Raw genomic sequence first — 25,317 nt, forward strand, 5'->3', positions numbered from 1 at the left:
TGCAAAGGATTCTAGGCGCTAACGGTTCTCCAAAAAAGAAATCTTCCGTGTATTATCCTCCAGTCGAAAATCGTCGCGTGCGTTCTCAGAAAGTTTTTGAAAATTCGAGAAAAAAAACCACCTTGACAAAACGGTCCACCAAAGTGAATATTAGGGTTTTTTGGAAAATCACAAATTCCAAAATCCAGCCATTGAAAATGTAAATATGCGATAGAATTGTATTTAAAACTTAATTTTTCTAAATTTGGATATTTTTGAGGGTTTTTAAGGATTTTAAAAAGAGATTTTTCAAATCAATGGAATGTGTGAATAACAAATATTTTGGAAGACTATTAATTTCCATTGAAAGGATATTTATTTGAAGTTTCAAAAGTGCATTTTCTTGTTTTATAAATCCAATATTTTCAACTTTTAAAAAGAGTTTAAGACTATTTTTTTTAATTTTCAGACTTTTACCTTTTTCAATTATCTATAACATCATATATAATAAGAAATTTATAGATTTTATATTTTTATTTTATTTATTTATTGTAAAATTCCATTAGAGTTTGTTTTTATTACTCTGTTGAATATTAATTACCCAAAATTTAGTTTACATTAACTTTATTTCAAAACTAAACTATACTTAAAAATAACCGCGATTACATAATGCCTAGCATTCCCTCGGACTAACAGGAACTTTTATTGACTAATATTTTCAAATTTACCAGAAAAACCAACCAACATGGCAATCAAATTTCCAATCATATTATACAAATTTTATAATTTATGGTAACAGCTGGCCTAAACTAGCATAAGCTGACAAAATCCATACACCCAATGACAAAACTCATCACAGATTTTCAAACTAGGAAAAAAAAATCCCCAATTTGCGAGGGCTTTCCAGAGAGGTGGAAAATTGGTTTGGGCACGGAAAAAGAGCAGCGGCGAAAAAATGTTTTGGCATTTATATTCAACCCGCTGACGGCTCGGAGCGTGTCAAATAGCAGCACTTTTTCCCGGGGTGTAAACCTTTTTGTGATAATTTTTCCGAAGCAGCCGCTTTCAATTAAGAGGTTCAAGTGGGCCAAGATTGCAAACTGGGCCCGGACCCTTCCTCATTTATATGCCCAATGGCAGCCGCAGGAGTTGACACTGAAATGGCGTCGTCGTCGTCGTCGACGACGTTGTGTGTCCTTGACTTTGCTTATTCATACGCAAAATTAAGCACGATGCGGGGAAATAATGAACAGGAGAGAGGGACTCGGAATGGGACTCGGGCATGGGAATGGGACTGCAATGCCATGGTAATGGCCACCAGACACTGGCATTGGCATCTAGGGCTGCGTGCCAACACATTTACGAGTCTCCCCTAATTTATGCTCATTCATAAATCTCCCTCCGTGGAAATCTCATGCATTCGCCGCCGATGGCGTCGCCTTCACCATCGCCGGGACGTATGCAACAATATTATAATAAAGCAAATTGAAAATTATGACAAAACAAGGACATGCGAAGCCCCGAATGCCCTTCGTATAATCTCTGGGAAATTTATGTGATATAAAACTTGAACGAAAGGGGGTGTTCTTACTAGGTTTCTTTTTTTAAAGTATTAAACAATTTAAAATTTGCGTAATAAAGTGTTTAAAAACTTATTTAAAGTCAAAATGTTAAGTCAAGAACTTCCAGATAATTTGTGTTTTTTTTTTTAGATTTTTAATCAACAATTAAAATGCTTTAAAAAAGGGAATCAATAATAATTAGAAACCTTTAAAAACATACATTTTCATTTGCAAAATTTATAGCCTGAAAATTGTTCTTAATTTAGAACCCTCATAATTCTTCATTGCACACACATATGTTGCATAAATCAAGATTGAATCATTTAAAACAGATAATTGTCAAAAATTCTCTTCTTGAAATTATGAAGAATTCAAATAATGATATCTAAGAAAATAATCTAGCTATTTTTAAACAATATTGCCACCTTCAAAAAGTCGAACCAACCTTTTGCGTTCCCCTCAATCACAAAAGGCAGATGGTCAAGATAATGCAGAATATCTAAATATTTATTATATAGACCCTTTCCGTTGGCTTCCCTTGAAGATGATGCCTCCTCTGACAATGTTTCGGACAATCAAAGCCGTCGGCTGCCAAGTGCCACAATTTGTTAATTGGATGACATACCAATTCTCACTTGCTCGAACCAGTCTGTCCTCTCTACAGCCGAATAGAGCTGCCTAATTGCTAATTACATTCTTGGTTCAACAATATATTCGCCAGCGAACCATAGAATTGCATGTTCGAATCATTAAAACAACTAATTTCGCCCGTTCATGTATTGTTTTACGACACTGATGTTTTTGTTTGCGTTCCTCTTGATTCGAACGAAACGGAACGGAGCCGGGCATTGTGCACGCGTTCGGGTAGCATAAATAAATACCGACTATCAAAACCAAAGAATTATCAAAATAAATACGCTTGTCAGACCCCAAAATGGTCTAAGAATGAAGGCGAAGGCCTTGTTTGCACTTCGCCACGCCAGGCATTTAATGGCATTGGGAAGGAAGTGGCATTACAGTTATAAATAGACGGCCATTTTGGGCCAAAAAGGATGGGTGATTAAGCGGAAGACAAACACAAACACAAACACACTGGCTACGTCACTTGACAGACGCAAAGATGAGCAATGATTGCGATTAATTTAAATTAATTTCACACTATTCAGCAGCAACAGCAAGATTGATGGCGGATATTTGCAATTCAAATTGTGTGGGATTTGGAATTTTTAATGAAACTTATGACGCAATCCTTCAACTGCCAACAAAAATAGAAGTATTTAAGAGAATTTCTGAAAAACAAAGGTTTCACAGGAATTCTTTTAGCCTAGAATTTTGATGATCAAGATTATTCGATTGTGCAGAATGAAAATAAAGATGTAAGCCTTATTCGTGGTGCCAATATAAATACAAGCTCTTAAAGGCTTAAATTATTCCTAAGATTCAAAGAAAAATAATTATTTACAACAGTGCTTTTGATATTATTGAAAATTTCGAAGATTATTTAGAAAATTATGTTTATTTTTGAGAATTTATTTAAAGGTTTTCCTAATTAAAATCTAGACAATTTAATTATTTTCAGGTTTCAAAGGAAAATAATATTTTTAAACTGAGCTTTTATTATTTATTCCAAAGTTCTGAAGATTATTTAAAATATATGTTTCATTTTCTGCTTTCTGAAATAGTACATATTAATCTGAGAAAACTACTCGCTTCTCCTCATTAAAATCAAAACATTTCCTCCTCTTAAGACTTTTAAATTAAGAAATCAACTTGGCTTTAAAATACAAAAGCTGAAACAAAAATACCAGAACCCTACTCTTAATTAAAATCAACCCTATGCTCCTCAGTTTTCCTGCCACACCTTTCCACTCTGACATTTCCGTCAGCTAAGTGCTGTTAAATTTCCGCACTTAAGTCTGAGGACGCAGCACTCCCTTCGCGAAATTTTCCAGCTGTCGAGCTGCCAATGCGGAATTTCGCCCACAGGTATTGGCCGTAATTATCTTTGAACAATGTCACAAAACCGAAAGTGCCATTAAAAAACATTCACGCCTAGCGGTAATAATTATTCTAATTACGAGACTTTTTTGTGGAAAAGTTCCTGCGGTTCTTGAGACCCCACAGGGCCTGTCAAATATGTATTTTGGCCAAGCAAACAGACCCCAGAGGGCCCAAGAAGAGGTGGTGGAGATACCACGGCAATCAGCATAATTTTCGCTTGTTGTCCTTTCACTTATTTATTTATTTATTATTTTTGTATATATATTTTTTGTGTGGTTTGAGTCTGAAATCTTTCTTTCCGCACGCCGACTTCCAGCTGGTTAATTACAGCGCCGGGCCTCAAAAGCCCATTATTATTTATTATTATTATTATTATTTCTTGATTATTATTTACGCACAAGGAGCGTAAAAAGTGGCTTCTATTAGCTGTGTAAATATTTACATAGTTCGTTGGGGATCGAACAATTGCCTGGTTTGTCCATTGCTGTGACGTCACCAACTGAATAAACATTAAGAAAGCCTTTTAAAGCGATATTCCAAGCGGGGAAAATGTATGTGCATATATTTGTGTATGAGAGTTTTTTCGTTTTTTTGTGGAAAGGCAAAGCGCACACACTAGCTGCAGTTGTTGTGATCTTTTTATGGGTCTGCTTTTTCCTGAATTCCATGAAAAAAACAAAAGCAGGAGCACAGCACTAAAGAAAAACATATGACGCAGGTTATTTTATTTGGAAACTTGTGCTTGTTTGTCCGGTTTTCATTTTCACGGGTCTCCATTGCCCGGACTTCCTTTCTTCGGTCTCCTTTTCATCGTTTTCTTATTTATTGTTTTCGGTTATGAAAGTGCAATTCCCGTAATTGGCTAGAAGGATTCCTCTGACTCCCAACTACATATCCTCCGACATCTGGCATCTGGAAAATTGGATATACCATAGATTACATGCAGAGCACACACCCCACTCTATTCTGTTATTTATAGCGCTTGATTCCTGTACCCTTTCTGACCCTCACAACTGTCACGATGTCCTGGCTTCAGTGACAATTTTCAAATTGAATGACTGGCCTATCCATTACGATGTGCCGCCTCTGTCACCCACCTTTCTGTACAGCAGATTGTTAAACAAAACAAGCTTTTCACTTGATTTATATATCAATTTGAATGTCGCATATTTGCAATATTACGTATACGCCGTGTAAACCATCATTTATGAATTTTTCGTTTCGTTGCCTAAATAAACAAGAATTTTTCTTTGATTTTTTTTCCTATGTACAGCATCAGAGATTCGTCATAAATATTGATTGAGAGGCTTTTATATTAAGAACCCTGAATTTCATACTTAAAACTTCAAAAAAATATTGGTTAAAATTATGTTTAATATGAAATATGACTTCTTTTCACCAGTTTTTATCCCTAAAAAACTGCTGTATCAAATATAAAAATATCCAATATCAATTAAAATGCCACCTGCTCGGCTTTTGCAAAACACGAAATTGACATATCCGGAAGAGCAAGTGAAACCAGAAAGTTTTTTGTGCAATCCTTAATCCATTCCCCGCCATTTATTGAGTTTTAAAAACAAATGGATCAAAGTCTCCCCACTGAATCGAATTGAAAGCTTTAATTCACAGCTGTCGGAGACTAATAGCCAGCCATAAGAACGACCACATGGGGAGGTATCGTGGCACGACATCATCGCTCTCCGCTTGGCCATTGGGAATTTAATTAAAACTGTCTAGAGCCCAGCGGGTTGTAACAAAAGAAAAAAATCGTGTCATCATGCAAGAAATTTCTTTAGAAGCACAGCATTTTTTCATTTAAAATTCAACAGATAATAATGGTTAGCCAAGCTAATTAAGACTCCGCAGTGACCAATAGAATGTAATAAAAATGCAGCCAGCCAGCAGCCACTGGCTTAAAACGAAACTAAAAAGTATTTCCTTTGGCTCCACCAATTTTTTTCACACATTTTCTTTTCGCACGCTGTGCCCGCTGTGCGGAGGGGGGAACACAGGAAAAATACTGGCAAATATACACAAATGTTTTTAGAGTCTGCAGCAGTTCGTAAACAACTCTTGGCCAGCAGCAGCCCCGTCGCCGCATGACAAAAATTGAGTTCTCGGCCACCTAGCAGATGCAAGATCTCCGCTCTGTTTATGCAGATCATCATCGGCACTTTCCTGATCCGCCTGATCCGCTGTAATCGAGCAAATCGCTTTTCCAACACGAGTATACAAATTAGGCGAAATATAGACAGTAAATTACAAAGGCATTCCACGCGGCGTTCTATAATTTCTATTCTATAATTGTTTACAAATCGCCAGAGGCAGAGGCAGTGCTAGTGCAAGGTACATAAATCAACATCAGAAGAGTCGTGCTAAATCGTTCGCCGCTGCGAAGGAAGGAAAAATAAATAAAGCGATTTATTAAAAACAAATGCCATAAGCCGCTCAATTAAGTGCAAAGAGTGGCCAAAGAGAAGGGGTAGAAAAAAAAAAACGCTAAGTATGTGATTTATAATTATCTGAATTGAAATGACCACATTTGGGCAATTAAAATTATTTTTGCACCCCATAAATTATGGAATTGTGTCGAATTCTTGGTTTATAAATCAGCGAAAAGTCTTGCCTTTCCTCTGTGAATTTTTATACTCTACTTTTCTGCTCTGATATTCATCTTGTCATGCAACAGGAAGACCTAGCAAATTGCCATTTAAATTTTTAACAGCATTTTTATGATGCTTCCGCAAGCTTTTGCTCCTGCTCCTGCTCCTGCTCCTGCTCCTCTTTCGCCCCAATCAAATCTGACAAAATGAAATAAAATAAAATAAACCGTAAGCCAATAAATTAAGCTCGGTCCTTTTACAAATTGCCCGACACCGCTGCTGGACTTTGGGCCATAAATTAAACCTTTACGCCCATCCTTTGTCCGGCCTAAGCTTTTTGGGATAAATCTCTGGCTTCTCGGTTTTGGGATGACATGCAAATCAATGGACGTGGTCGTGGTCGTGGGCGTTATGGTATTAACTGATGAACATTCCTTTTTATAGCCATCCATCCGTTCATAAATAAACATATTTCTTGAGGCATGCCAAGCAAATGTCAATGTCAACTGCCTTCGTTTTGGGCCTTGTGTGCTTTCTGTTCTGGCCTAAAGTGGCCCGAGCCAAGGCTAAGTTTATTATGCCGCGAAAAACTGCAGGCCCTTGAGGGTGAGTGCCGCAGCCCTTGCACTAAAACTTACAGGGGTAAAAACAAAGCAGGACCAAGTCAAAGTACACTCACCGCCGCCAGGACACGTGAGCACAAAAACACAAGGCAACGGACACCATGTTGGGGTTTCTTTTTTTAATTCAAATGCTAAGCACAGTGGTTGTTGCTAATTAGGAAATGTTAGTTAAGGTAGTAAATATGAATAAGTACAAATTTAGAAATTAAAAACAAATATTTTATCAGAAAAGTATGTAGAAATTTGGGGTAGATTTCAAGAAATTAATGAGTAACTTAAAAATGAATTCTGTATACATTTTCTACATTTATTGATTTAAAAGAAAGGAAAGATAGTGCTAAATAAATACAATATCAAATATTTGCTTGGTTTAGTAAATGAAACCCTTTTTAAAACCTTAAAACCCAGTTTTATTCTGTCTTTATTTGCATATTAGTCCATTATATAAACCCTTCTCAGTTGACAATAAGTCAGAGTTGAGTTAATTAACTAAAAAATATATGCAAATTAATTTGTATAATTAAAAACTGACAGCCACAGAGGGTTTCCAACAAGCCAGAGTTTTCTGTACAAAACAAAAAACCCAAACAGACACACAAACAGGCAACAGACCTACACTCAGTCAGTCAGTTAGTCAGTCAGTCAGTCAGTCAGTCACTGTGTCATCCAGTCAGTCAGTCAGTAATTTATTTCAATTCTCCCTGCAGTTCTTGTGAGCGAGCTTCAGGACTTTTGCACTTGAATACACTCTTTGCAGACTGTCTTGTCTGTCTTTCGGCTCTGAGTGTCTCTGTTCGGTCCGCCTCGTGTTTCAATGTCAGAATGTGAAAGCGTGTGTTTGCGGGAGTTTTCCATATTATTATTTATGAATATGACTTTGGCTGACATTTATACGTTGCGGTAGAGATGCCCCTGGCTGTACGAAAATGCTCTTCTAGTTTAACAACTGTTTCACTCAGGGCCGAGGGCCGAGGGCAGAATACCAAGTGCAGTGGCAGCAGCAGTGGCAGTGGCACTAAAAGTTGAAAAATTATGGTCAGGTAGTAAACAGGAAATTTCCTTCTACACAAAAGCTAATGGCTGGGGAGGCGGATGTCCCTTTGGAGTTGGATAACTTTTACCTAAGTGCATTTTTAGATGCATTTAGGACATTGATACGATTCTATTAGCTCTCACACTTTATTACCTTTTGGGAAGTGGCATAAAGTAGGTCCTTAAAGGATACAGTGATTGCAAAGGAGGTTCTTTAGAGGGTTATAAAATTAGATCATTAATGATTATGAATAGAATGTGAAACAGGAAATACCTTATTTTATAAGCTAACTTTAGCTTAAAGAAAAACTCTAACAAAGATTTAATATATCTTATATTTTATATATTCTTCCAATAAATCCCCTTGTAAAGCTTTTTTTAAAGCTATATATAGACACACTACATACAGGTATCCGCCAAATCAAACACTAATGCATAATTCAGACTTGGCTGAAAGCCGCAGCCTGGGCCAAAGTGTTTAAAAATAGAAATAATAACAGACACGACAGCAACAAGCTGAAGGAAAACCCTGGAAAGCGAAGGAAAAAGGAAGGGGAAAGGGAAATAGAAAGGGAAAAGGCAAGCGAAAAAGGGGAAAATGCGGGAAAATGCGGAACAGCTCGGAAAATAAACAGAAAAACACTTAAATTAAATTGCGAACTGAGCTTAATGCACTTAAAGTCAGCAGGACATGCCCACAGACAGGCAAGGGGAGCTGCAGGGTGTCTCTACCCCATGGCCAGGTGGGTGATGTCTTTTCAGACCTGTGAGCATGAGCCACTGCCAGTGTCAGACAGGGAGACGGATCCCATTGACAGGTAAGCAGTGGCAAGCCGTGCGTTTTGCTTTCTCTGCTTTTCCTACCCGACTTTTCCTGAGCACTCGAACACGCGCCCAGAAAAGCAGGCAACTGAGAGCGAGTCCTGAGCAGTGCACTGAGAGAAAAAGCCACTATAATAATTAAATATTAATCAAGTACTTTTCCCTTTTATAAATAAATGAAAGATTGGGTTTAAATCTTGACTTAATCCTTGACTAATCAATCCATAATCAATTTTCTTTAGAAATATCATTTTAATTTAACTCGATCAATTGAATTTTCTCTCTGTGTAGGCACTGAGAATCGAGTGTAAGCCGCGGCTTATGCAATGCGGCCAACGAGGCTTGACAGTTCGGTTTCCTTATCTGCGTTTTTGGCTCGAGGGCTCCTTTCCGCCTGTGCTCTTTGCCATGCAAGGCGGCCATTAGTGACGTTGACTCAGCCGAAAATGTTGGCCATTCAATAGGCATTTCCCTATTGATTTCAATACTTAAATATCAAGTTTGGCAAGCAGAAGCAGCAGCAGGTTTTATTTCCTTTTTAGGGGAGTCCGCGCTATTTCTGTTTTTCGCTGAAACAACTTTTTATCAAGTGGTGGGAATTTTTTGTTCTGGGTTTATGTTTTATTGTTGTTTTATTGATTTATTTTGGCCGCAAGTAAAACGTATTGAATATTCAGAAAGCAATTTGGAAATGCCAGTTAAAAAGTTTCTTTGCCACAAAAAAGTTTGAAAGTAGCATTTGTGGTAACAGTTATTACGTGAAATTATGACTTTTCTTATTGGTTTCTTGAGGTTGAATTGAGGTTTTGATTTAATCTTTTGATTTATTAGTCTTGCTTTTATTTATCTTTCATTAAATTGAATTTTATAAAGTTTTAGGCATTCAATACACCTTTAATTTAATTGTTTTTCTCCTTAGTTTTGCTCTACTTTCAATTTGCACATTTTTTTCCCCCGTTTCATATGCAAATCCCTTGTTGGCTGTGTTTTCTTTTATTGGTCAGTTACCTCCGGCGCTTTATCTACGGCTCATTACACAATTTATATTAAAGCCGTAACCTAAACCTGAATGGCCCTCGGGGGAACATTAGCTGGCAGTTGGAGCCGGGCCAAGAGTATTTGCCATATTGCACTCGGGATTGCAAAAGTTCTTGCCCGGCATTCCGCCATAATCGTATAACTATAGTACGTATACAGTTCTGGGACTTCCTAGCTCTCCAGTAAAAAAAAAAAAGAAAAACGAAAACAAGGACAACAATGGGTACGAGAACAAAAGGCTGAAGAGGCTTGAAGCTATTGCATTCGGTGTAATGCAATTTCCAGGCCATAAAATGTCAGGACAGGAAAAGCGAGAAAAAGTCTTTATATTTTCTTGCCTTTTTTTTCTTGTTTGCTGTATCCCGAAACCGTTTGCAGGTAATGACCATCAACGCAGCCGGTTAATGCGAGCAACTTGTTTCGCCGGCAGATAACACAAGTTCCTAAAGTGTTCAGCTTGGGAACAATGTGGAAAGTTTCGCGGCAAATTAAATGAAAAGTTAATATTGGCAAGCGAGTTCGATAAACAATAGCGACAACGCAGTCAACAAGTTGGGGACCAACTAATGCGATTATTGCACACTGCTTAATGTCTTTGGGAAATTGCCAGCAATTTGGGATAATGAAGTGGCTTGATAAAGAGATTAAGTTATAATTTAGGGGCTTTATATTTGTATTTAAAAAGGAAAACTACCTAGGATATTACTAGAAATATTAATTAGTTGGTTGCATTACTGTTTCATATTTAAAAAAGTTGTCTTTGCATTATCCATGTAGCTATTTGTAATCCAAATTTTTACACAATTTTCTTAAATCTAAAAACTTAAAATCATTAAAATATTCTTTTCAAATCCTCAACTTTTAACTACAAGTTTTTAATGCAGTTTTTCTTAGCTCACGAAAGCAATATTAAGTCATCAAAGATTTATGGTGCTTAATCTTTATTCCTCTTTTCTTGTCCAAAGACTAATTAAAACCTCTTTGAATTTAAGCACTTCCATAACTGGCATCCTCTGTTCCTCAAATGCAAATTAGAGAAGATTTTCTTAGTGCCAGGGCAGTGTGCATTGTGCCACAGCTGCTGTGAATTTATGCTCACAAACTTGCAATTTTGAGCGCTGCTTTTGGCCACCGCAACACCGCAACAAACTGTCAACGATTCCCGCCGCAGATATCCAAAGCAACGGAACAGCGCTTTTAAGCCGGGCTTAGTTGCAGAGGAATTTCCACAGAAAAGCTTTTTAATATGCTCTTGGTTAAAATTAATGTTTTGCACCCTAAATATACATATATTTTAGCCATTTCGCCAGGCTTAAGGATTTATGCGTTCACATAATTAAAACGAAAAACCCAAAGGTGAAAGATAATAAATTGGAATTCAAAACGGGCGAGCATAGATATTAGCATAATATAATATTAATTTTTAATTAATATGCTGCGTTTCCGAATTCCCTAGAGATTTGAAAACAATAAATGTAAGGCCGGAAAGTATGCAATTGAAATTGTGTGAAACTAAAAAGAAATACAGACAAAGGAAAAGTGGGGAGTTTCTGTTATTATTTAATATGTTTGAAATGCCATAATATTTAATAAAACTTTCTTTGTTCTTTTGTTTAATTTTTCCCTAATTTGTTTAAACTTTAAAGAATATATTTTGTTATGCAAAGCAATGGCTTTTCCCTTCTTAATTTATTTCCTTAACCCTCGTACAAAAATGTGTTCCCGGGAGATTAAGATTCACGCTTAGGGCCTCCTAGTTTATTTAGAAAATCGTGTGAACTAGATTGCGTTTGTGCGTGGCAGCAGCTGGAGGTTAATTTATTTTTTTAAGTGCTCCCTTTTTAACCGCAGTTCCTTTTTGCTTTTCCGCCGTACATCAGGCACAAGTCCTCCGCTAAACCCAGGGCTTTTCTTCGTATTTTTAGCGCCACCCCCGCCAGGCAAAGGCAACTGCAGACGCTCCTTGTACAGCAATTTTGTTTACATTTCCCTTGCTTTCTTTTTTCTTTTTTCTTTATTCTTTTTTCCGCTGGCGTATTTAACTCACAATGACTTGTGACAGGGGCGGCGGACAGGGGGTCACATGGGGGCCGCATGGAGGTGACGTCCTGTCTCATTTCAGCCGCGGGGAATCCCATCCCCCACCAGAATGCAGCGGTGTTTTGGCGCAGTGCGACTCCCGCAGCGGCCATTTCTCATGTACTACGTGCGAGGCAGGGAGGCGGTTCCATGGGTGTTTCTATTTTATGCTATTAATTTGACAGTTTCAGCTGCGCGCTGACAACTGGCTTTTCCCCAGACAACACCGAGCACGGCATTTAATGGCCGCAAATTAATTGTTGTATTCCTTGCATCTCATCCCTCCAGATAATTGACCCAACGAGGACAAATAAACCCAAATAAGAACAGAAATGGATTCAGCAGCCGCAGCAGCCGCCGCCAAGCGCGTTCAGATCGAGAAGGCCCACAACTTTATGAGGCAGTACCGTGATCCCGAGTCCAGGGAGCTCAAGAAGCTGTCGGCCAACCAGTTCATGGATGTCTGGGCCCATTACGACAAGGATGGTGAGTGGAGGAGGAGCTGGTAGTTATTGATATTATTTTTCAATAAAATTACACAGACAAAACAGAGAAAAATCCTTGCTTCTTAAAATAATATTAGTGTCCTTAAATCACTGTCTACTTTTTGGCTTACCAGAAATATTCATTGCCTACTTTTGGCGACTGTCCAAAGGAAACACTTGAGATCTAAAGCTCTAGACAGTTTGAGGCTATAATACTTATGCAAAGACATTGTAATTTGGCACTATTATTACCAGAAATATTATTCTAATAAGTGAACACTTTCTCGCTCCATCTTAGGCAATGGCTACATTGAGGGCACCGAGCTGGACGGCTTTCTGCGGGAGTTTGTGTCGAGTGCCAATGCCACAGACATTAGCCCGGAGGTAAGACCATTGTCCACACATATAACCCGATCCACTGCATCCTTAATCTTAATGCTCTCAACTCCCCCAAGGCTGTCACGGACACCATGCTCGAGGAGCTCAAGTCCTGCTTCATGGAGGCCTATGACGACAATCAGGATGGCAAAATCGATATCAGAGAGGTGGGTATTAGTATATACCGATGTGTGGCATTAGCCCCATGAGATGGTTGTACGTTCAGACCCCAGAAATTGACCGCACATTTAAACACAAATTTCGGTTTGATGGCTTCGCCGGGCCACCATGTCGTATGCGCAATGTTGTCTGTATGGCTTTTGTATACGAAATGACATTTCCTTGAGACGGCGACGCCAACGACTCAGTCTCCGTTTTCCTTTTTCAAATTGGTTTTTAAATGTCTCAGTCCGTTCCCATTCCGCCGGGGCCTCAATAAATTATTTGGCGCTTTCCCTCTTTCCCCGAGAGAAAAAATAAACTTTCTGGCAAGGTCCCGCTGCTGCCCAAGAGAAAGTTTACCCTCGCTCATTCCACATTAAATGAGTTTTTAATTGAAGTTGGACCAGCAGCAGCAGCAGCAGCAGCGGCACGGACTATTGAAAGGAGATTTCTCTGTACGGTTTGAATGGCAGAAAGTAGAAATAATAATAATAAAGCCCACTTGGTGGGCGGCTTCTCACAATGGACTTTTGATAAATGAGCACACACCCAAAAAAAAAAAGAAAACTTGGCGGAGGAAAGTGAATAGTTCAAGTTGCCGAGGCCCCATGGACTGTTGATTACGGTTTGCCTTGCGTACACACACTCGTGTATACATTGGCATTCATAATTTATGTGTGCGGCAGACATCGCTCATACGCCACGTTGAGCCATCGATTGAACTGACTTTGGGGTTGAATTTCGCTGTTTACCTGATAATCAGCCACGGCTGATGGCGCCTGATGGCTTGTCAACATGGGATTGGCCGGAAGATAAACTTTAATTGCAATTGTGCATTAATTACCAGCTGCACACAGAGATGCAAATTCGCCAAAGAGCGAATTAAAAAGTTTTCCCGCCCACAACTATTTGCTGATTACATTAGGGTGGGGCGGCAAGGGTAAATTGGCGAAAAAGGAGCCTCGATTCGACACTTAAATTATGCCGGAAAGTTTTAACGAATGGCTGAGACAAAACTTTTACAGCTTTTCCCCCTAATGAAAGTGCAGTAGCTGCGGGCCAGGCAAGGCCGCAAACAAGATTTCCTTGGCTTTCACGCGATGCATTTGTAGAAGTTTTAACCAGAAAACAGGACACTGTACATGGAACACAGGTCCCCTTGTTCACGCCTATTTATAACTTATTTCATTGTCAAGTCACGCATTAAAACAAAAGGTATTTTTTTCTGCCACCTTTCAACAACTATTTCTTGCAGCTGGCTCAACTTTTGCCCATGGAGGAGAATTTCCTTTTGCTCTTCCGCTTCGATAATCCACTGGAGTCGAGCGTTGAATTCATGAAGGTAGGTGTGACAATCAGGAATTTTATGGGTGAATTCCTCAATTAATTTGCAATCCCTTTTGCTCACTTGAAATTGAATTAGATCTGGCGTGAATACGACACTGACAACTCGGGTTACATTGAGGCGGATGAGCTGAAGAATTTCTTGCGCGATTTGCTCAAAGAGGCCAAAAAGATCAATGATGTGTCCGAGGATAAGCTCATTGAGTACACCGATACCATGGTAAGTTGGATAGAGAATAAATCGAAATACATTACTTTACTTATTAAAGATTGTAAGGATTAATAAGCTATGAATTCCAATACAAAATCAATTTAAACATTTCAAAATCCCCAGAGATCTTGTAATAAATCATGAACCTCTGCTGCCGTCATGTCAAAAGTCAAACTCAAATCCTCCATCAATAAGCAATTCCTGTTTATATGCCATTTGACACACAATAGTTTAAATAATTCAATTCCTCTGTTTACCTATCCGATAATGTATGCCCAACCACTCGTTGACTTCTCGCTTTCCAGCTCCAAGTATTCGATGCCAACAAGGACGGACGTTTGCAGCTGTCGGAAATGGCCAAGTAAGTGTCCTTGAAAGAGAGGCCCAAGCCCAAGTGAGAGCAGCCAGCAAGCTAACTTATTTATTGCAGATTGCTTCCGGTTAAAGAGAACTTCCTTTGCCGTCAGGTGTTTAAGGTAAGTGCCAAGCGATATGACAGTCAAGCCAGAAAGCATCGTTCAATCGAGGAAATTGCCGCGACCAGATAGTATCGCCATATAATATCGTGTACTTGGCGGCGCGCTTTAAAAAAAAAGAAAGAAGATCTTGTACTTGTAGTTTAAGAACAGACTCGGCTTGCCATTGACAAACAAAACACGTTTAGCACCTAGGTTAGCCTTGATTTTTTGTTCGTCACTCTACTAGCTGCAGCCTGGACTACCTAAACTAACTTAGCTTTTGCCACAAACTCAATTAAGCAATGCAATTTCATTTTAATTTATTTATGTTCTTTGTATGTTTTAATTGTTTTTAAGCAATGTCTGTGCCGACTTGGGGGAAACTAGTCTTAAGTATGAAATGCAGGGATTTTAAAGTTTAGTTTTGATTTAATTAAAGTCTTAGTAGAATTTGTGTAAAGATTACATTACATTGTAAAATGTAGTAATTATTATTAGAAAACCAACTAGTTTTTCAAGAAAAATAGTACTTTTCAAAGTTTACTTTCCAAAAACAAGAGGGTCACTTCCCACATTCCTTTTAGAAAATCTGAGCACCTAAATCTTTCCAGTATCATTTTTTATTCCTCTCAAAATGCCACAATTGACTTTGAATAGATTCCTCAACTTTTTCAGCTTTCTTCATTCGGAACTGCTGTGTGCCGTCTGAGAGCTTTTTATTTTCGCTTGACAAATCCGAAAATACAGCATTTCTAAAATACAATGCCACTATTTATTTCCCCTCTTGACTTTTCCCTAGATTTTCACAACAAATTCCGCACTGAGAGAGTGCAACATAGGAATTGAAAAGTTGTGGCCATAAAAAAAATATATTACCAAGCGAAGTATAAACGGATTTCGACCCTCCCCCAAGTCTTCAGCCAATTCTCGCTGTGTCACAACAAATAAAGCCATGGCCAAAACGCAGAAGTAGCTGTTTCGCCGAAAAAGGCAAAATATTGTCTGCAATCGTAAAAAATAAACGAGGCGAAAGCGACAAAGCTCAGCTAAAATGTCCAGGTGCTATCACTTTCACCCCCTTTTTTGACAGTTTTTTCGCGAGAATAAAATGCGTAACAGCTTTGGGCATCCATTTCCGCAAACAGATGCTTTTCTATTCTGGCACAAATCTTTTTTATCTCAATAACTTTTATTGTTTTTGGTCCTTTGAACAGCAAACAAGTTATTAAAAATAAGTTTAGTTTTAATTTAAAGTTACTGAAAAGCTCATTCCTTTTACTAACAGTTAATCTGGTCAAGAAATGTTAACTTTCCTTTAAAAAAGTAGCCTAAACTCTATAAATTTGTTATAAATGAATTCCATCTGTTGTTTTTAACCGTGTATTTGTTGTTCAAGCGTCAACAGATTTGATGTGAATCGAATTGGGTTGTAAAAAAAAAACAAAGAGACCAAAAACAGCAACCACTGCATAAACAGAAGGTGGAAAGTCCCCAAATGGCCGGCCATTAAATACTTTAATATTAGTTTTTGCCTCAGACAGATTCCCTCGGCAATTAGCAAAAAGAAAAGCCATGTGGTGTCGGGAAAAACAAAATTTTTGGGCCTTGGGCTTGGAGAACATCTGCTTCTCCGGCAGCGGCAGAGACAGGAGGAGGACATTTAAAATTCCCTGCGAATTTCAGCGAACTCATTTCAACTTGGTCAAAATGCTGATGATGCCAAATGCGGTTAAATGAATGAAGCTCTGTCGCTTGGCCGGGAAGCTGTCGTTGCATTTGAACCAGCCTCCGCAACTGCCACCGAGTGTCACGTAACTTGCCACAGGCCAAAACTTGACTGTACTATATACAATTCGAGTGTGTCTTGCGCTCTCGCATTTTAAGCGTGTTCAGCAAGCGGCATTCTTTTTGGCAAGACATCTCCGTCTCCGCCCCAGACCAAAACAACAAGAATTTCTTTTATTTACTCTGAGCCCCAGCTGCTGGCAAAAAGTCTCTCTAGGAACAAAAAAATAACTTTGGTCAATTTATGCAGGCCCGAGATTGATATAAATTGTGCAACATTAAGCTTAAATCTAGGGGAAAAAGGTTTGAATAAAATATATATTAGGGGAGAGTGAAATATGGCTACATTCCACAAGAAATTTAAAGGTAAAGTGAAAGCAATTTATATTTGTTTAAAATTATAGGGCCAAAATTACATAATATCAAACCTAATTAAACTTTAGTTATGAAAATTCCTAGACTCTTTAAGAGATATACAAACTAAGAAATTTCTTCCTGTTCTTAGGCACTTCTTTATCAGCATTTCCTTCAAGTTACCAGAGTTCAACTCTACTCGTTCAATATATAATATGTACAACGTATTAGGGAAACGAATGAAATAAATGTTGCTCCTTTTTTGGCTTTGAAAACTCCCAAATTTGCTGAGCCAGCCCCTTACCAAACTTTGCGAATCGCGTTTCGCACGCCTCGAGGCGAACTCTTTTTCCTTCCATGTTCGTCCTCGTGTTTGGATTTCCTTTTTGCTGTTTGCCACATGAACCACCACATTCCCAGCCACAACCACAGCCACATGCACAGCTAGATCCCCCACATGTGTACCGTAGATGTGGAACAGCAAAGAAAAACCACCTCCGTTCTTGGCAATCAAGTGGGTTAGATCCACAGAAAACTGGGTCTGATGGGGGTAATGTTGCTGCTGCTGCTGCTGCTGCTGCTGCCATTGAGAGCTCTTATTGTTATTTGCTGCAAATGTACGTGCTCCAGTCGCATTGACGCTCATTGCTCATTGGCAGCGCTTGTAGTCGGTTGTCGGTGTTGCCGGAAAATTCGATGGAAATTTGAGGGCGATTTCGGGAAGGAAAGGAACAGTGGTGAAGAGAATCAAAAGTGTTTCATTCAAGCCGTACTCACTTTGTGTCGGCTTGGCTTCCAATTGCAATTGGATTCTCATTGCACTAAATCACTTTGATGGCCGGGATGGCTTTCGTTTTCACTCCCACGTTCACAGTTGCGTGCTAAACTAAATGGAAATTCGACAGATGTGCCCAAACACCACAAATAACACCTTTTTCTTGTTTAATTATACTATTTTCCCGGTAATTATTTTATTGGCTTTGTATATTTTCCTGCTCTACTGAATTTAGAGCACCTGAAAAGCCAAACAAGAAGTGGTGTCACTTTCACCATACACATTTTGAAAGTATATATGTAGGCATTGTGTGTATTTATTATTGAGCCTTAAACTATCAGCTCATTTTTAGCTTTGGGAATAATAGGATTTTAAATCGAGGTTCGAATTTGGAACTAAGCCAAATACTGAAGGCTTAATATATGCATATTTCCTGCATTGCTTCCTTTTACAACTATTTATAAAATATTATAAATTATTTAAAATACAAATACTTGCCACAAAGTCTGATATAAACATAAATTCCCAACTAATACCCACTCAAATTCCCCTGACGAAAGCAGCATCTCTGTTTTGCTTTCAAATGAGATATTTTGTAATAAATTTGTAGCCTTTTCGGTGGCCGACACATGAGCAATGTTGAGATGTGGCCATGTGCACTCAGCGAGGCATCCGACAGCCAACGTCCCGGCCTTCCGTCCGGGCAGCCAAGCGCAAAAGGGAGAAGCAGCCGCAGCAATGCACACTGAACAATGCTCGTTCAGGACTTGCATGCCGCACATTTGCTCATTGTTACAGCTCGCAGCACAAGCGACATTTTATTTGGGTTTTATTGATGCGCAGGATGCGAAGGAGCGGGTCCAGGAATAAGTCAGGAGTCATGCATAACAATGTAGCCAGCGAACGAGCGAAGGCGATGGATTTTAATCGAAAACTCCCAGGTTGCCGTCCATGATGTCCCTCTCAGTTCCAAGCCAGTGAGCCCTAATGCCGCCGCAAGAGGAACGAACAGCACCTGACCATCGCCGATATGCGTTTATATGTATATATATATCCTTATGCCGCGTAAGTCGGCCGTTATGAAGTGCCATAAAAAGCAGGCAGCCGAAGCTCAGGCAGCCATAAAATAGGCGTTTCCAGCACATTTACCCAAGGTGCAGTTATTACTTTAATATAATTTCTTAGTACCGCAGAGCAGAGCCGGCCATAAAAGCCGAGGCATGCATCAGCATTTTGATAACCGCAGCGGGACGACGACAGGGAAGGAGACGAAGATATATGCAGTATTTTGCAAGGGGCTTTTAGCCAGCACCTGCAGGACACCCATTTTAGCCGTGAACTCTGACAGGAACTTCTGTCTCCGGGCGTCCAATTATGTGGCACACTGTATTGCTGGCTGGTGGCCAAAAGTGGCAGAAAGTGTTATGCTAATGCACATCACGTATTCGCCGCATGCACCGCAACGAGCAGTGACATAATGTGCTGCAACGGCAACAGGAACGAGTTGGGCAGCCCAAAAGTTGAATGGGAATGGGTAATGGGAATGGGAATATACAAGGTGTAGACGTGGACACTCTAGAAAATACATAAGATAAATGGCAGGGGAAAATGATGGGACTGGAAAGAGTCCTTGGAGGAAATATTGAATAGAAATTAATTAAGGCTTCACAAAGACTTGTAATACTCTTTATAATTAATTATTCAAAATAACTATTTAATTAAAGAGAGAAAATAAAGTGATTTTAAATAGTCTTAGAACCTTTTGACAGGTTTTAAGACCCATTAAGTGTCTATGAAGCTCTCCCAGAATCCCAACATGCCCAATTCCTCTGTAGAGAATAGGTTTTCAATGTCCCCACAATTTTATGTGTGGCAAAATAAACAAAATCCAAACAAATCGTGAGGCTAAGTGAAAACGTGACCCTCCCTCGGCACAGACAATTTTTTTCAGTTCGATTTTCATATATTTTCCTTAAAAAAACTACTTGCAATTAGTTAACAATTTTAGCGCGATTAAATACAAAAGCTGAAAAGACTGCAAGCTGCGAGAATCTTTTGCTCTCTAATTGGTAATGCGTATGACTAGTTCGAGTTCAACTAAGCGTATACTTGATATTTCTCACTTTTAGTTTTTGCTGCATCCAGATCTTAGATCTCCTAGCTTACTAAAAACCATAACTAAAACTTAGCTTTAAACAAAATATTTATTAATAAGCTTGTCAAGGCTGGCAAATGGAAATCCAAAGTTTGCCCGCCTTGATAGCCATTAAACAAACTATTTATTTTCTCTAACTTTCTATATATTTATATCTTTTTCGTTTCCCCCCCGCCAACTACTCCTCTCTATGCCTAACCAACTCTACATCTGTATCTATAAAACAAAATACTATATATCTTTGCATATTCTTCCTATAATCTTGTGCATTTTTATTTCAAAATCAACAACATAATGATAATCAAACAACAAATAACAAATCAAATTAAATTATACTGTGCACGTCGTGTAAAACATTTTGGGCTGCCCACCTATAACTTCCGACTTATCTCACAACCAAATGCAATTCGAGAATCAACTTTGAAATAACCAAACAATTGCCGCAAATCAAAACTATTTGTATATACAAAATTCTGCATATACATATACATGCAACAAACAATCTGCAAACAATTGCACTGCCAAACAATGAAAACAAACAAACAAAAATATTTCAAAAAACAATACACAAACTACTTGCATTCCTGCAAAAACCAAAAAACCAATAAACTAATATAACTAACATAAAATATATATATATAAAAACCACACACTAAAAGGAGGGCATTGATGTAAGTATTTATTTTCCACCCAATCACCATGTGTTAAAAAAAACGAGAAACAAAGAAAAGTACCTCTCTGAAAATTCAATCATTGGGAAAAAAATAAAAATTATAGACACTGGTGGCCCATTAAAACTCTCAATAAAATTCTATCATTTCGTACGTTGGGTAATTCTTGTTTAAACAATTTTTTTTTTTTATTGAACACTCGAGGAATTTCTATTGATTATGGTTTTTTGTAGTGAGCATGCTTTCCCATATTTTTCAGACAACAATAAAATAGACACAAAAAACACTTAAGTGCTTTGAATTGGCTTGAAATAGTCTTCTTGTTTATGGACACAAAAACAAAATTGCATGAATAAGGCATGGAAAATTTTCTTTATTTTCTTTTTGAGTAAACATTTTGCGAAATGCAGTATGAATGAAAGCGCTTTTCTTTCCAAAGAAATTGCATTTTGACAAGTAGAAAATAATAATATTTTTATGTGATTGAAATATGTTGTCATTATAATTATAATACAAATAATTAATGCTATTCTTCTTTTGTAAATATTTAGTTTAAAAGGAAGTTCCGTTCTGTCAGCCTTTAACCCTTGAGGTTTTTGCTTTAATTATACAAAACAAAACTATTATATATTTCATTCGTTCTCTTATCCGTAATTAATAAAAGCTTACTGCTTATTAGCGATAAGGAACCCAACTTTCGGGCCGTTAAAGTTTGAGTAATTTGCAATCCAACCATTTTTAGGGTCCTTCGTCTAGGACCTTTTCGGCCACAGGGCAATTCTCGCCAAGGGGAATGATAGCTACGAGCTACTAATTAGACTTTTGATGGCATTGGTCCACCCACCCCCGCTCTCCCACTTAACACATCCCCTGGCCCGAGTACGTGAACAGCTTTGGCCTTAACGATGTGAGGTTCACACAAATTACACGTTGATGTGGAATCCACCTCCTGCTCCTTGGGAACCTTTTGCATAATTTAGTCATTGAGCGAGCAGGAAGGAATGTGTGCTGCAGGAGTAGGGATATACATACATATATTTTGTGGCACTGCCATATGGATAATGACAGCCGCAGGCAGGCACGCCGCCGCCGCCCCACCGACATTTCAAAGTGTTGAAGTGTAAAATAATTACTTCATTCTATCAATGTGTTTGGGGCGACGCAACGGCAGCATCACGTTCAAGGCGCAATACTTAACTTAAGTCGCAAGTAAGAGACATTTGACAAAGAGCGAAAAAAGAAGGCATTCAGAAAATGCCAACACATGTGCAAAATTCAATTTAAAGAGCTTTTCGCGTTCAAATTCTTATAATGCCCGGTTAAACATATTTTTCTTTTTTGTGGGGGAGCTTGAGGCGGAAAAAGGGTTGCCACTTAATGGGTTTCTAATCCCGTTAAGAACGCACAAAGAATGCCCCAAAATGCGTTTTCATGGCGCCAGTAAAACAAATGTTATCAGGACTTTCGCAAGGATAACGGATAAGCAAAAAGTTCACTTCCACCTAGCAGCTTTCCGCTCTAGGGCCTCTAGGGTACAGTCACTGCAGGAAAATGAGTTCTTGCAACAGAAAGATTAACCTTTTTATAGGAAATAAATATATAAAATTGTTACATATTAAATTTAACATTATAAATTGATTGAGTTACTAGTTAACTAGGAAAACCATGCATAAAAAAGAATACTTTAAATTTACTTTCTAGTTTTTACTATAAAATATAAGATTTTAAAGAACAAAAATAGAGTATTTCAAAAACCTTTTCTGCTTTTGCTAGTATGCACTTTTCCCCGCAGCAGCTCCTGTAAACTTTGAACTTGAGGCGCCACCTTGGCCATGCTGCAAAACCTCCAAAAAAAAAAACAACAAGCTCGTCCTTGTGTGTGCATGCTTTTCGGGGCTTACATACAGGGGAAAATAATGCGAGCAATTCGCTGCTGGGTGCAAATGGAATCGATAAATTTTGTGTTTCCCCCGGAAAAAAAACAAAGCGTTTCCCAAGAGAGCGGGGTGGTGGAATGCCAAAGACAAATCTGCTTTACCTGGGCCATAATTCATATTAATTAGCGGATGTCAAAGGCATAACACACACTTACACATACCCGCATAATTGGCAGTGTGTTTCTTTCAGCTTAATTAGCCTTTAAGTATACTTCGTAAGCATAACAAATGAGTGTGAAAATGGAATGCCTTTTTTGTTACCATAAACATATACTAATTCCCCTCCAGTGGCATGGATTTGTCGTTTGCCTTAATTTCCCTGAAAGAAAAAAGCATGCTTTTATTACCATTGCCAGCATTTAGCATGATGTCATGCGTTAAGAGCGCTTTGCATTTAAACAAAAAAACCAATCAAAAATCGCACTTAAACAGACACGCCATGGTATAGTAGTTTAGTCTAGTTTATAGGGGAAAACGAATACGCCATTCCTAAAGAATACTTTAAAGCAGTTGCTGGATAATTATAGTATCTGAAAAGTATGCTATGATTTATCACACATCTTTGAGCTGTATTATTATAGACTTGGCATACTTTAAATAAACATAAATATATATTATTTGAGAGAAATTTAAAAGAAATGTAATTTAATATTTAATTTTAACTTAAAAAAGCAAGTTCCTACAATCGTTGATTCTTTTAATTTATTAATTATTCTAAAAAGTTAAAAAGTATGCTCAGTCTAAATTGTGAAGAATACATATAAATAAACCTATATGTTAAAGATGTATTTGAATATTCTTAATGTAAGATATAGTATTAGTGAGTAATTATTTAAATCTTTCCACAGGGCGCCACAAAGTTGACCAAAGAAGATATAGAAAAGGTCTTTTCGCTCTACGATCGGGTAAGTTAAAAAATAACGAAATAAAATATATATATATTATAGATTTACTAATTGATAACCTTTTATCATTTCTGCAGGACAACAGTGGAACCATTGAAAACGAGGAACTCAAAGGCTTCCTTAAGGATCTCCTAGAGCTGGTCAAGAAGGTGCGTTCTCAACTTTAAATAAAACCATATTTAAACTATATTTATGGATTTATATTTTGTGTAATTAGGACGACTACGATGCCCAGGATCTGGCTGCCTTTGAGGAGACCATCATGCGAGGAGTGGGCACCGACAAGCATGGCAAGATTTCGCGCAAGGAGCTGACCATGATCCTGCTGACACTGGCCAAAATGTCGCCAGACGAGGAGGAGTAAGCCCCCCTCGAGAATAAAACCCAATCAGAGAGATTTTAGGCGACTCTATTTTTGTCAACCAAAAAGAAAAACACAAGAAAAGCGAGGTAAATCCAGGGGCGAGGCCATAGTGGGCATCGAGGCAATTGTTTACTTTAGAACTGCATCCAAATAGGGCAGCAATGATGAAGATTTTGGCTTCGGAGGTGGATCCTGCGATCCTACCCGAAGCAAAAAGAAGCTAATTGGTAAAAATAAATATAAAATAAATGTTTCAATCTTAAATAAATGTTTATCGTACGTTAAGCCTGTTGAGAGTATATATTTCCCCCCAAGTCAAACCGAAACAAAAAGCAAAAGCGGAGATTTATCTAATCAAAGAAACAATTTGCAACACTGAATCGAGCCACTTAAAGTAAACAATTAGGAAATGATAACATCAAGATCAGTACATCGATTTTATATTATTATATTACGAGTATATATATATGTATTTATATTTTCTATGTGTATTTGCATAAAGTACTTTATTTAATTACCGATTAAAATACTTGAAATAAAAGTAGCTATATTTAAGGACACGGATGAGTCGGTCGTCAAGCGTTATTTGCGATTATATAAGTATAAAGTACGCAGTATAAACATAAACATATATGTATGTGGCTACAATCTGTAGATAATTGTTGTTAATAATTGTGAAAGTATCTTTTAACTCGGCCAATGTAACGCGTATCCCTTGCCAAGCCTCAATTTCCAACCGATTCTGGGCGTGGGTAACCACATATATACTACTATACTATATGTACACCCCACATGCCGCCAACATCAATCAATCAATCAATCAAGGGCCACTTGCAGCAACAGCCTGAAGGGAGGACGCCACTAATGCATCGCCCACCTGAATGTGACACTGTCATGCAGGGGAAGGGGACATGCCGCCGGAGGACGACAACGACACTCGTCCTTGTCGCCGCTTCGAGTGACGAGAATGGGAATGGAATGGATTACGAGTCGCAGATTCCGAGCAGCTGGCTACATTTCCATTTGAGTTACCTGCTTAGGCCAATAATCGCAAACTAAATTTAAGCGAAAACTTCAAGTTAACCTACGAAGCCACGAACTATCCAATGTTTTTTCAAGGTGCTATAGCTATATATATAAAAACTTACGCCACTTGGTTGAACCCTCTCCCTCTTTGACCCCACTTTCCAAGGCTATTACTCTATATATTTTCAAACCCAAACTAATAACATTAAGCTTTAAAGCCAAGACAAGGAAATTGGTACAACCTTCGAACGGAATTCGCCCAGGGGTTCATTTTTAAAATTTCAATATGAAATAGGTTAAGCAGAGATCCGAATGGCACAAGTCGTCCTATAGCTTTGAATAATAGCAAGTTGGAGAAATACATACATATTTCAATCAGTTTTAAAAATGAAACCCGGCTAGTAACCCGGATATGCAACAAAATGCCAACTTAACTTATACATTAACTAATTACGATACAACTCTATATGGTACTTATGCTAATCCTAAGATATTGTTCAGAAAACACTTGCATGTAAAGCTTCGAAACGGACTTTCTCTATATACAAGCAAATATCGAATATCTATA

General features: G+C 38.2%; 1 protein-coding gene across 2 annotated transcripts; it reads left to right on the forward strand.

The window, feature by feature from the left end:
* Positions 1 to 25,298, forward strand: Cbp53E (Calbindin 53E). Of its 2 annotated transcripts, XM_017169377.3 has the most exons (12): positions 1 to 199; positions 12,028 to 12,225; positions 12,523 to 12,608; positions 12,680 to 12,769; positions 14,020 to 14,106; positions 14,188 to 14,328; positions 14,625 to 14,680; positions 14,750 to 14,795; positions 20,506 to 20,517; positions 23,303 to 23,359; positions 23,437 to 23,508; positions 23,577 to 25,298. In XM_017169377.3, the coding sequence occupies exons 2-12, from the start codon at positions 12,072 to 12,074 to the stop codon at positions 23,721 to 23,723; spliced, it is 948 nt and encodes a 315-aa protein (XP_017024866.1). In that variant the 5' UTR covers positions 1 to 199; positions 12,028 to 12,071; the 3' UTR covers positions 23,724 to 25,298. The 2 variants fall into 2 exon arrangements, with proteins under 2 accessions (XP_017024866.1, XP_017024867.1); XM_017169378.3 differs by lacking the exon at positions 20,506 to 20,517.
* The last annotated feature ends 19 nt before the right edge of the window (positions 25,299 to 25,317 follow it).

This window comes from Drosophila kikkawai, chromosome 2R (genome assembly GCF_030179895.1).
Source record: "Drosophila kikkawai strain 14028-0561.14 chromosome 2R, DkikHiC1v2, whole genome shotgun sequence".
In the NCBI taxonomy this organism is placed as follows: domain Eukaryota; kingdom Metazoa; phylum Arthropoda; class Insecta; order Diptera; family Drosophilidae; genus Drosophila; species Drosophila kikkawai.

Bases quoted from the DNA above. Each gene is read 5' to 3' on its own strand.
- Cbp53E (XM_017169377.3), top strand. From the start codon at position 12,072: ATGGATTCAGCAGCCGCAGCAGCCGCCGCCAAGCGCGTTCAGATCGAG. The intron at 14,329-14,624 runs GTAAGTTGGATA...CTCGCTTTCCAG, and splicing joins TTGAGTACACCGATACCATG to CTCCAAGTATTCGATGCCAA. The intron at 14,681-14,749 runs GTAAGTGTCCTT...TATTTATTGCAG, and splicing joins CAGCTGTCGGAAATGGCCAA to ATTGCTTCCGGTTAAAGAGA.